We start from the raw sequence: 13,434 nt of genomic DNA, 5'->3' as shown, positions 1-13,434 counted from the left end.
CCTGTATACTGGACAGCAGAGTTCTAGACCTTATGAAAAATAAAATTTCCATGAACCTTGACTGTTTTTCTCTTTTCTAGTTGTGTTGGTGTCGAAGAGGAGAAGGCTGCTGACATTGACCTCTATCACTGCCCCAACTGTGAAGTCTTACATGGACCTTCCATTAGTGAGTACATCTTAGGGTTTCCAAGAGAAGATGGGCCAGAGGAGAGACAAAGCAAAGGAAACTTGGAAGGGAGATTGCCTTTGCCTGGGTGCTTCAGATTGATCTCCCTTGGGAAATAGAAGCCTGCGTAGGCCCGCAGGCCAGTGGCTACCCCACTGAGAGAGCAGAAGTGTAGAGCTTCACCTCCCTTCCTTCCTAGGGATTCCCCAGAGGAATCACCTATCCTCACCAAGAACTTTCCTGAGTCTGTGAGGGCTCCATTGACCCCAGATTTCCAAGAGCATGTTAGATTGGAAGGGAAGCAGGATCTGCTGAGGCCTTTGCTCTTGGAACCATAGCGCATGGCCATTCTGACTCATGGCTTCATGTCTTTTTCTGGCTTAGTGAAAAAACGCCGTGTATCTTCAAAAGGGCATGATACACACAAGGGGAAGCCAGTGAAGACTGGAAGCCCTGCATTCATTCGAGAACTCCGGAATCGGACCTTTGACAGGTAAGTTACCCCTACCCCAAGGGCTGGCGAACAACAGGGCTCTGGGAAGCTGGGACTCATCTCTTCCCAGCTTTCTACTGGCTGTCCCATTACATTAGGTGCTTTCCCCATTCGGGGATGTTTGCAGGGCTCTGCGAGTTCCCTTTGGGGAGGGATCTTCTGTTTAGTCAGTTTTTGAGAAACATTGCTAGTATTTCATTCAATTTGCAGAGTACATTAAGGTCCACTTATAGAAACTTTTGGTAGAGGTGAAACTTGTGGGAGGCAGTTTTCACCTAAGTCAGGAGAGGATATTTACATGCACCCAAGTATTGCTACAACTAGTAGTCTTAAAGGTTAGAAAGTTTAATTCTCTCATTGTAGAGAAGAAGAAACTCTTTTATAAAATAAAAAAAAAATTTTGAGTGGTTATATTTCTTTTACAATCAAGAAAACGTTTTTCTTTTTTAAAAAATTAAGACGGGCTTATTAAAAATAAGTTACTTCAATTGAGCAGAAATAATGAGTTAGAAAAATTAATGAATGAAGCACTCTCTTTGCTTCACTTTTAATTCATTTGATCATTTTTAGCTTTCCTGTAATTGAAGGGTTTAGAATTATAAATATTTCTTCTACTTAATGTTTTTTGTTTTATTTGTTTATTTAAAGGCAGCAAATCTCCCTTCTACCTCAAACCCCTCAGTTATCTTCTCCAAAGTGAACCAATTTCTTGTGCACACTTTCATAAATAATTTTTGCTTATATAGCATGTGCGTGTGTCTCTCTTTTAAAAAAAATACAAGTAGAAACACTATATGGTTCTGCATCTTGCTTTTTTTAAACCTAAATTATACATCTTGGAAATCATTGATAGCAGCACATTACAGATGTTTTTCATTCTTTTTAATGAATGTTTAGTATTCCATTGTATGAATGTATAATTTATTTAACCAATCCTCTATTGATAAGCATTTAAATTGATTCTAGTATTTTGCTATTAGAAAAAAAAATGCTGCAGTGAATGTCTTTGTATCTAAATTTTTACATATGTGGGTGAGTATATGTGTAGATTTACTACCTAAAAATAAATTGCTAGGTGAAAGAGTATTTGCTTTAAAAATGTTTATAAATTTTACCAAGTTATTTCCAAAGTGGCTATACCATTTCATACTCTCACTAGACAATGTATGAGAGTGTCTATTTCCCTATATCCTGGCTAACACTGTTTATTATCAAACATTTTTTTGCCTTTCTGATAAGATACAAATAAAATGTTTCCACTTACATGTTTTAATTATGAAGGAGGCTCATATATTTTTGCATATTTCTAAGTCACCCTTATTTCTTTCTCTGTTAACTATATGCTTATGTTGGACAATTTTTCTGTTGGGTTACTGCCTATTGCTTTTTGTTCCCCTCTCTTTAATTTCCCCCCTGCCCCACTTACACCCCTGACCTATGGATGTTGCCATCTCCCCTTAAGAACTGGATCTCTGAAGGCGGGGTGTCTCCTCCCACGTGCTCACAGCACACACCCGGGGCCTGGCACACCCAGGGTATGGTCCGTGGCTCCACCTGGGGCACGAACCCAGGACCTTCTGTGTGTAAAGCAGACATGCTAACCCCTACACTATGGAGCCACTCCCTATTTCTTACTAATTTATAACTTTCCTTGCAGAAAATTTTAATTTTTATGTAAATTTCTTACTATTTTTTATGAGTACTTGGCCTTGTTTCTCCCATATTTTTTCTTCTACTCTATGGCTTTATGTTTTCTTATTTAATCTTTGATCTGTCTATAGTTATATAAACAGTAAATAGACATCCTTCCAGATGTTTGTCCTAAAGCAACTTGTCAAGTAGTCCATCTTTTCTCCAGCGTGATTTTTATAAAAAAGAAAGTCCTGTTCTTCTAGTTAACTCAGTATGTGTGCTGAGAAAGTGATTGTAAAAATTATTTTTGTCTTTTTTCATCAATCTTTTCTCTTTATTTGACAATATTTTAAAAGAGGTAATGAATGCTGCTCTGGGTTAGAGTAAATCAGCTAAACTTGTCAGATATGTCTTTTCTTCTTTTCTCCCTGGGCAGGCTGTTGACAGATTTCTTCCTTTGTCATCCAGAGAAGAGCATTCTATTGACAGGATGCTGGATTAATCTCCTCACCTCTTCTAGAGATCTGGCTACTTACCTTGGATAGGTCCTTTCTTCCCTGGCACATCTTAGATACCTTCAGGAAGACTGTACACCTTGGATGAGTGGCAGCATCCAGTGAGGTTTTCAGTGGCAGGGCCTTTGGGGCTCAGGCTTTCTCTTGTGTGTCCCATAGCTCAGATGAAGTGATTCTGAAGCCCACTGGAAGTCAACTGACCGTGGAATTCCTGGAAGAGAATAGCTTCAGTGTGCCCATCCTAGTCTTGAAGAAGGATGGATTGGGAATGACATTACCCTCACCATCATTCACTGTGAGAGATGTGGAGCATTATGTTGGTAAGTAACACAGACCCTCTTAACTGTGATATTGTTCACTCCCATCAAGACCTGTGACCCTTTCTCTCTAGTCTACCTTTTGCATTTTTTTTCTTGCCATCTTGGGAATCTGAGGGGTAGTGCCTTGCCCAGAGTCATTCTTTAGCAAAGCTAGAAACAAAATCCTCGTCTTCTCTTTTCTTCCTAATATACCACAAAATCCCAGACCGAGCTCCATTTATTACTTGGGGCATTCCAGAGATCGTGGTGGTCTCTCTGTCCTTTGTTGAGATGAGAAAACCTTTGACTTTTGCCCTCAAATGTCAGTAGTCCTCTAGATATGAGTTTTGGGGGATAGGAAGAGAAGTGAAGTAGGGCCCAGGTAGATGAACTGTACTGTGACTGAGGCTGTGTTCAGGCAGTTCTGTTGCCCTAGCAGACCTGGACCTGGCACATAGGTCTAAGGAGAACGTGAAGGATTCCTACCCCCACCTGCCAAACATGTACATATAAATACAATGTCTGAGGGGAGAGGTTTTGCGTTTAAGGCTATTCTAGGGACTGATGAGGGGATGAGAGACTCTTCCCCGGTCCCTGAGACCACTTGTTACAGAGCCCATTCTCTTTATTCCAGGCTCTGAGAAAGAGATCGATGTGATTGATGTGACCCGCCAGGCTGACTGCAAGATGAAGCTCGGTGATTTTGTGAAATATTATTACAGCGGGAAGAGGGAGAAAGTCCTCAATGTCATTAGTTTGGAATTCTCCGATACCAGGTAGGACGGTCAGGGGTGAGTAAAAAGTCTGATAAATGCCTGGAACTTGGGATATACTGAGTGGATGTTAGTGTTCCTTTCCCTTCTTTCTCGTGGTTTCGTCCTTTGGGATGGGGAGCTGGTTTATAGTTTTCTAAGGTAGCTGCTCATATTATAACAGCGAAATCTTATTTCTCCTCTACAGTTTCTAGCATTGGATAGATTATACAGTAGCTATGTAAATTAATTTTTATCTCCTTCAAGGCTAGGACAGCTTTCTTAGACCTTATGCTGCTATTTAGAATGTGGTATTCACTTATTTAACTCCCAGGATGGGTCCTCTGTCCCTGGAAATAGATTTACTAAAACTACTCCCATGTAGTTTCTCTAAGGATAAGGTTTCTTAGATTTGAAAAAAGGAAAAAAGCTTATAATCTTTAAATGATTCTATCTAGACTCATGCACTTAATAGATATATGTAGTTTTCTCTGTATTCAGAACTGTGGGAGAGCCACCAAAATCATAACATATCTTTTTGCATTTAGGAAGCTTCCTGATTGTTTACTTCTTTGACTTTTAATTTTTAACATAATTATAGATTCACAGGAAGTTGCAAAGAATGTACAGGGAGGTCTGTGTATCCTTCAGCTAGTTTCCCTCAATGGCAATATCTTAGAATAACTATAGTACAATATTGAAACCCTTACTGGTGGTTTTAACATGCCAAGTTAAACAACCTGAAGGCATTTTTAAAAACTATGTTTGTTTATACCTCACTGCATCTTGAAAGACTATTTGAAGTAGCTTACAGAGATGCAGAGATAGAAAAAAGAGAAAATTGGAATAAAAGCAAAATAAAGGTGGGGAAATAGGATACGTCTGGTGGGTAATCTGCAAAATGTATGTATGAATGTCTGGATAGTTGGTAGTGAAGGACTGTAGAGTTTTCACTGAATTTCCTGAAGGTCAGAACAAAGAAGGGAATGCATTGTTATAAGATTCATGGTTTCACATAGGATATAAACAACTAGATGTTTGGGAGAAACATGTCTTTACCTGCAACTGAGCCCAGGGAGGTTTCTCTAATGGTTCCTCATAAAGATGACAATATGAGATGGGAATAATGTTATAAACCAAGTGTGTCAAATGAGTAGGTTTGGGTGAAGGGGGAGTATAAGCATTTAGTGGAGGAAATGATTGCTCTTGACTGGGGAAGGCTGTGGAGCTGGGACTTGGGACTTTTAAAGCTGAGTGGAATGAGGATGCTGACCAGACTTATAGAAATAAGTGTCCTTTGTGTCCTTGGGGATTATATGGAGGAACAATTTTTGTCTTATTTGACTCTTACTGGGATGGGGGGCATTTTATTGAGATCTCAATCTCAATTCCCAGTCAGCTGACTATCCGCTCTCCATCCCTTCCTTTCTAGGCTTTCTAACCTTGTGGAGACACCCAAAATCGTTCGGAAGCTCTCATGGGTGGAGAACTTGTGGCCAGAGGAATGTATCTTTGAGAGGCCCAATGTGCAGAAGTATTGCCTCATGAGCGTGCGGGATAGCTATACAGACTTTCATATTGACTTTGGCGGCACCTCAGTCTGGTACCATGTGCTCAAGGTAGGAATGGATGTGGCTTCTGGAGGCAGCCAGGCCTTGCACTTATTTGTTTCAGGAGGCAGCACAAAACAGGCCACTGAGGCCTACCTGCCTCCTGGATTCTATCTGGGTGACATATCCATATAACTCCTCTATCAGGGTTGGGTACCTAGTAAATATGCCATATAAACTGTCTCTGCTTTACAGTTTTGATGCTTAAAATATTTTTGAATAATAGCACATGGTTTTTCTCCAGCGGTTATCTTCTTAATTGAACCAAACTATACTCATACCACTATGTATGGAAATGTCCATATTTACTGCAGAAAGTCCTGGTAACATGAGAAGTTTTCCCTCCCTCCAACTTTATTGAGGTATAATTTATATACCATGAAATTAGTCTGTTTTAAGTGTATAGTTTGATGAGTTTTGTCAGTTGTATATAGTTGCATAATACAATTGCCACCACCATCAAGACAGAGCATATACGAGAAGTTCTTTTTAATGTCAGCCTTCCTATATATAGTTTCTCTTTTAGTGGTTGCTACAATTTTTTAATTAACATATTGATTATCAATGACTATAAAAGATTTTTGAGGTCTGGAAAACAAATTTCTGAGGTAATTTTGATGGTTTTCCGCCATTGTTCATACTATTTAGTTTTCTTTTCAGAAATGCCAAGGAAAGAAGCAGAAAATTTATATATCTTATGTATGGCTCTTGTCTGAATGATCATCAATCCTGAACTAGTTGTTTTCATTGATTTATCACAAATTGTCACATGTAAATGAAGTTGCTATTATGTAAATGTTAGATTTAACATTTTTATTTTTAAATAATTTATTTTTTATAGAAAAATTACAAAAATAATGGGAAGAATAATGTGCCCTTCACTCAGAGTCCCCAAATGTTACTGTTTTACTATATTCTTTTTTTCTCTAAAGCAAACATAAGAAGAGGGTTTTATATATTTTTTTTCTGAAACATTTGAGAGTAGTTGCAGACATGGTGTCCCTTTATCTCATAATAATTCAGTGTGTATTTTTTAAAAACAGCATAGTTATCAAAATCAGGAATTAATATTGATATATTATTAATCTACAGATCTGATTCAAATTTCTCCAGGTGTAGAATAGATATTTCTAGTGTTGCTTTTCTACATTGAAAGTTATTATCATGAAATACTGGTTAAACTAATCAAGCTGTGGGTTGAGTTTAGTTTTGTGCTAGTGGGTTTTTATTTCTTTTCTGCCAAATTATCTATCTGGTGATTTTCCAGTCAAAACATAATTAGGAAATAAAATATTCTTTTAACAGATAATCACCTAACATAAAATCTTCCAAAAGTCTTTGGGCGATTACTGAACTTTTAAACTTTTATTAGCTTTGATTGCAGGCTTAAGAAGGAACACTTTCTGTAAACAGCATTTAAAGGCAAATTTAATTTTTTTCTCGTCAGTAATGTGGCCTTCAATTCTCCTAGGGCTAGTATTATTGATCTTTTCATCTATAGAGGTCATTTTTCATTTGTCATTGAATCGTAAAATAGGAGCCTTTGGTGTACATTGGTACTAAGTTGAACAATTTTGTTTGAAATATCCTTTCCAAATTATTTTTGTCAATCATAAAAGCTTAAAAGTGCAGAGTGCAAAAGCACTTTTTGAAATTTTCCAGATCCACATACAAATGATTCTCTCTCTCATGCTCCAAGACCATGCAGAATTCTGGCATACTGCATGGTCTTGGAGCATGAGAGAGAGAACATCCTTTTGGAGATCCCCTGGAGGACTTTTCTGGAAATGCTTGGTATTTTTGGCACTTCAACCTCTTGTTTCAGGGTGAGAAGATCTTCTACCTGATCCGCCCAACAAATGCCAACCTGACTCTCTTCGAGTGCTGGAGCAGCTCCTCCAACCAGGATGAGATGTTCTTTGGGGACCAGGTGGACAAGTGCTACAAGTGTTCTGTGAAGCAAGGACAGACACTTTTCATTCCTACAGGTCTTCCCTGGGCCCCTCTGGGAGTGTTTAAGGAGGGTGGGAAGAAGAATGGAGGCTGTGGCACCAGAGCCAACCCCTTCTCATAATGTGTTGATCTGATTATGTGGGATATCCCTTTCATATTAGCTGAAGGCTCAGAATTGGACCTCAAGAAAATTCACATGGTGGCCAGTGGGCATCATGATTGCTTGGGGAGACTGCACATGGGGACATCCAGGAAGAGGTTGATGGACTTCTTTGCACTGGGCTGATGACAATGTGGCAGACAGATAGAGAACAGAACTCTAAGCCCTATGAATCTAAGGATGACTGGGAAGCTGGCATTGTCGGCTATATATCAGAATAACATGGAGTGAGGATGAGTTCTTCTAAACAAGACATGCCTAGCTTCATCCCTAGAATTACGAATTTGTAGGTCCAGGATGGGATCTGAGTGTGTGTAGTTTGAAAAAGTACCCCTAGTTTTCTCAGTTTTGGCAAAGTTGACATTTGCACTATGCTGAGTCTTCCATGAACACAATATGTCTCTCCATTTGTTGAAATTTTTCTTGATTTCTTAATTTCTCGATTTCAGAATTAGTGTTAAATTTTCTCAAAACATTTAGTAGAATTCTCTCGTGCAATCTCACAGCCCTGGAGATTTCCTTTGGGAGAAGCTTTTAATTAGCATTCATTTTCCTTAAACTTTATTAGGCTATTCAAATTATTTCATTATGGGTGAGTTGTGATTGTGCTTCTCAAGAATTGTTCAATTTTATCTAATTTGTGAAATTTGTGTGTAGAGTTACTCATAGTATTTCTTATCCTTTTGATGTCTTCTAGTTCTCTAGTGAGATCTTTTTTTTATTCCTGATATTATTTGTGCCTTATCTTATTCTGTGTTACTATTAATGGAAGTTCGTCAATTTTATTGAACTTTTTAGGAAACACTTTTTATTTCATTGATTTTCTCTATTATCTTTCTGTTTTTAATTTCATTGATTTCGGTCTTTGTCTTCACTCTTTTTTCCCTCTGCTTGCTTTGGGTTTACTTTGCTTTCTTTTTTCCAGTCTTGAGATAGGAGATTAGATTCATTGATTTCAGACTTTCTCTCTTTTCTAACATAAGCATTTAATGCTAAAATTTTCCCCTCAGTACTGATTTAGCTGTCACATATTTTCATATGTGGTATTTTCATTTAGTACAATATGCTTTAAAAATTGAGATATAATTCACATACCATAAAACTTAACCATGCTAAAGGTACTGTTTAGTTTAATAAAATAGTCACAAGGTTGTACAACCATCACTTCTAATACCAGAAAATTTTCATCATTCAAAAAGAAACCTTGTGTTCATTAGCAGTCACTCCCCATTCCTATCTCCCCACAGTCCCTGTCAAACACTTTTGTACTTTTCTTTGTATGTAGATTTACCTATTCTGAATATTTCATATAAACGGAGTCATGCAATATGTGATCTTTTGTGTCTAGCTTCTTTCACTTAACATATTATTTTCAAGGTTCATGTTATAGCATGTATCAGTACTTCATTCTTTAAATGGCTGAATAATAGTCTACTCTGTGGATATACCACATTTTGTTTATCTATTCTTCTTTGTAGTCATTTCAATTGTTTTCAATTCTTGGCTATTATGAATAATTTTGCTATGAACATTTATGTACAAGTTATGTTAACATATATTTTCAGTCCTCTTAGGTATATACCTAAGAGAGGATTTTTTAAGGCATATTATAACTCTATTTAACTTCTTGAGGAGCTGCCAAACTATTTTTTAAAGCAGCTGCAACATTTTACATTCCCACCAGCAATTTATGAGCATCTCAATTTTTCCACATCCTCCCCAACACTTGTTCTTTTTTATATTTATGATTATAGCCATCCTAGTGGGTATGAAGTGGTATATCATTGAGATTTTAATTTGTATTTCTCTCATGACTATTGATGTTGAACATCTTTCCATGTGCTTATTGGATATTTGTATATCTTTTTTTTTTTTGAGAAATGTCTATTCAAAACCTTTGCCCATTCTTTAATTTGGTAATTTGTCTTTTTTTTTTTTTTTTGTAAATTGTAAGAATTCTTTATATATTTTGAATATTAGACCTTTATCAGATATATGATTTGCAAATATCTTCTCTCATTCTGGGGGCGTCTTTTCACTTTATTGATGGTGTCCTATGAAGCACAAAAGTCCAGTTTATCTATTTTTGTTCATTTGTGCTTTTGGTGAAATATCTAAGAGACCATTGCCTAACTAAAAGTCACAAAGATTTATACCTTTGTTTTCTTCTAAGAGTTTTATAGTTTTAGTTCTTATATTTAGGTCTTTCTTCCATTTCAAGTTAATTTTTGTATATGGTGCAAGGTCAAGATCCAGTTTCATTCTTTGGCATATAGATGTCCAGTTCTCCCAGAACCCCTGGAAAAAACAATTCTTTCCCTACTGAGTTATCTTGACACCTTTGTAAAAAATCAAATGACCATAGATGTATTGGTTTATTTCTAGATTTTGAATTCTAGTCTATTGTTCCATATTTCTGTCCTATGACAATATCACACTATCTCAATTACTGTACCTTTGTAGTAAGTTTTGAAATTGGGAAGTGTTAGCCCTCCATCTTTGGCTGTTTCTGCCCCCCCCCCCCCCGCCAAAGACTGTTATTTGAATTTCTATATGAATTCTTATCTTCAGTTTTTTATAAGTTTTTATATGGATATATATAATCTTTATCACAGTCTACAGGTATTGACATTTTAATTGACATTTTACCAGTTTGAGGGAAGGGTTGAAACCCTTCCCATTTATAATGTAATTGTCTTAAAATTTCTTTTGCATACACTGAGAACCACATCACATAGTGTTTTAATTTTTATTTCAACTGTCAAACATAATTTATAGGATACCCAGAAGGAGGAAAGTCTGTTGTATTTACCTGTATTTTTACTCTTCTGTTCTTTCTTCCTACCTAATATTCCACAATTCCTTATTTTATCATTTTCTCTCTGTTTACAGTTTCAGGGTAGATCTGCTGACAACAGATTCTCTTAGCTTTCCTTTGTTTATAGATGTCTCGATTTCTCTTTCATTTCTGAAGGATATTTTTGCTGGATACAGAATTCTGGGTTGATAGTTCTTTTAGTACTTGAAGAATGTTGTGCTTCTTCCTTCTTGCTTCCCTGGTTTTTTGACGAGATTTTAAATGTTATTCACATTGTTTTTCCTCTATATGTATCATTTTTGCTACTTTCAATTTTTTTCTTTTTCTTTTTTATTATAAGTATTGGGGTGACATTGATTAATAAAATCATATAGATTTCAAGTGTACAATTCAATAATACATCATATGTATATTTCATTGTGTTTTCATCACCCAAATTTAAATTTTCTTCTGTCACACAGTGTCTTGGCATGGATTTCTTTGGGTTTATACTGTATGTGTTCACTGAACTTCTTGAATATGTAGGTTTATATCTTTAGCCATTATTTCTTCAAATGCTTTTTCACCCCACATTCTAACTTCTCTTTTCTGGATCTCTGATGATCTGAATATTACATATTTTGTTGTAGTCCCAACAAAATAGATAGTTTCAGATCCCTGAGGTTATTTTTCTGTCAGGCTATTTCCTCTCATTCATATTGGGTACTTACTGTCTTCAGGTTCACTGATTCTTTTCCTCATTGTTTCCATATTGTTGTCTATCAGTTATTTATTTTAGATATAGTATTTTTCAGTCCTAAAATTTCCAGTTGTTTCTTATTTATAGCTTCTCTTTTTTTTGTTTCAAGCATCTTTGTAATTAATTATTCATTGAAGCAGTTTTGTGATGACTTCTTTAATATTCTTTTCATATAATTCTATTATCTTTGTTAACATTATATTGTATAATTCTGGATTTTCTTTTCTGTTGCACAGGTCTGTTTGTCTCTTCATATATCAAGATCATATTGATTTGGTTACATTGGTTTTGTAGAATATTTAATATATGGTGATGCAAGTCACTTCAATTCCCTACCCATCTGCTTTTTTCTTTTATAGTGTTCTGTTCCCTGGCATAATGCCTTTTCTACATTGAGCATTTAGTAACTGGTGAACTGAATTTCCCTATCAGAGATTGGAGTTGGTTTAACTTACATCTTAGTAGAAATTCCCACAAACTGGTATAATCTACTTCCACAAAAATTTTTTAAAATTTATTTTTTAATTTATTTTTTTAATTGAAGAAATGCTTTAAATATTTTCCTCCTGTCTCCCTTCCCTTCCCCCTTCCCGGGGACCCTCTGGTAGCCACTAGTCCACTGTCCATGTTTATCCTGTTCATTTGGTGCTTTTAGGTTTATATCCCACATATAAGTGATATCATGTGATTTTCAACTTTTTCTGTCTGGCTTATTTCGCTTAGCATGATTATTTCAAGGTCCATCCATGTTGTTACAAATGGCACTATTTCATCTCTTTTTATGGCTGAGTAATATTCCATTGTATATATGTACCACACCTTCTTTAACCAATCATCTATCATAGGACACTACGGTTGCTTCCATGTCCTGGCCACTGTGAATAATGCTGCTGTGAATATTGGTGTGCAAATATCTTTTCGAATATGGGTTTTCAAGGCTTTGGGGTAATTACCCGGTAGAGGGATTGCTGGATCATATGGTAGATCAATTCTTAGTGTTTTGAGAAACCTCCATACTGTTTTCCATAGTGGCTGTACCAATTTGCAGTCCCACCAACAGTGAGTGTATGAGGGTTCCTTTTTCTCCACATCCTCTCCAGCATTTGTTATTACTTGTCCTGTTGTTTACAGCTATTCTATCAAGTGTGGGATGTATTTCATTGTGGTTCTGATTTGCATTTTCCTAATAGCTAGCGATGTTGAGCATCTTTTCTTATATTTTTTGGCCATTTCTATGTCCTCTGGGGAGAAGAGTCTGTTTAGGTCCTTTTGATCGGATCATTTGAGGGTTTTTTGGTTGTTATTGAGTTGTATGAATTCTTTGTATATTTTGGATATTAGGCCCTTATTGGAGGCATTGCTTACAAATATATTTCCCATTCTGATGGTTGTCTCTTTATCTTGTTGACGGTTTCTTTTGCTGAGCAGAAGTTTTTTAGTTTGACATAGTCTCATTCATTTATTTTAGCTTTTACTTCCCTTGCCTTTGAGGTCAAATTCCTAAAATCCTCTTTAAGTTCAAGGTTATTGAGTTTTGTTCCTATGTTTTCTTCTCTGCATTTTATTGTTTCAGGTCTTATATTCAGGTCCTTAATCCATTTCGAGTTAATTTTGGCGAGTTCCATAAGAATTGTCTACTTTCTACCCCAGCATTGGGCCAGGTGCTAGGGTCAAAAGGTCAATAGGCCATTTCCTTATAATGGTCTAATTGTCACAGTCGAAGTATTTACCAGAAGTTTTGGGAGCACAGAGAAGAGCATTTAGTCTAGTTAGAAGTTTGTAAAAATCTCAGAAGAGTAACACCTGAAGGGTAAGTAGGGATTGACCAAGGAAAGAAAGGCAGGAAAGACATCTCGAACCTAGGTAAAGGCATAACCGAAGAAAGCAAAGCTGTGTGAAGCAGTTTATGGATACTGGACCCTAATGATCAAGGGCTGAGAGCAGATGAAGCCGAAAAGATAGGCAGGCTAAACTTACCCTGGAGGTGACTGGGACCGTTAACATTTTTATTTAATTTCTAATGAAATATTTCAGATGTACCGAAAGATATAAAGAATAATGTAATGAACATTTATGTGTTCATAACTTACCTAAAAATATAAAATATTCCAAATATATTTGAAGCCTCCTGTATACCTTTCCTCAATTACATTCCCATTTTTCCCTCTCAGAGCTAGCCATTGTTCTGAAGTTGATGATTATCATTTTCATGCATTTTTATCCCTTTATTATATAGGTTGCCTTATTAAGCAATATATAATATTGTTTCACATATTTTTCAATGTTATATAAATGGA

General features: G+C 36.3%; 1 protein-coding gene across 5 annotated transcripts in view; it reads left to right on the top strand.

Moving 5' to 3' along the window:
- Positions 1-13,434, top strand: part of PHF8 (PHD finger protein 8) — a 92,553-nt gene that overhangs the window by 23,609 nt on the left and 55,510 nt on the right. For all 5 annotated transcript variants that reach the window (XM_016137327.2, XM_016137329.2, XM_036226665.1 and 2 more), the window contains exons 3-8: positions 81-166; positions 551-659; positions 2,966-3,126; positions 3,740-3,881; positions 5,290-5,476; positions 7,293-7,455. In XM_016137327.2, coding sequence (XP_015992813.1) covers positions 81-166; positions 551-659; positions 2,966-3,126; positions 3,740-3,881; positions 5,290-5,476; positions 7,293-7,455 — 848 coding nt within the window. The remainder of the gene's footprint in view (positions 1-80; positions 167-550; positions 660-2,965; positions 3,127-3,739; positions 3,882-5,289; positions 5,477-7,292; positions 7,456-13,434) is intronic.

Source organism: Rousettus aegyptiacus, unplaced genomic scaffold (assembly GCF_014176215.1).
Source record: "Rousettus aegyptiacus isolate mRouAeg1 unplaced genomic scaffold, mRouAeg1.p scaffold_m13_p_9, whole genome shotgun sequence".
NCBI lineage: Eukaryota > Metazoa > Chordata > Mammalia > Chiroptera > Pteropodidae > Rousettus > Rousettus aegyptiacus.
Note: the sequence above shows the minus strand (reverse complement) of the source record. Positions and strands in the feature narration are given on the sequence as shown.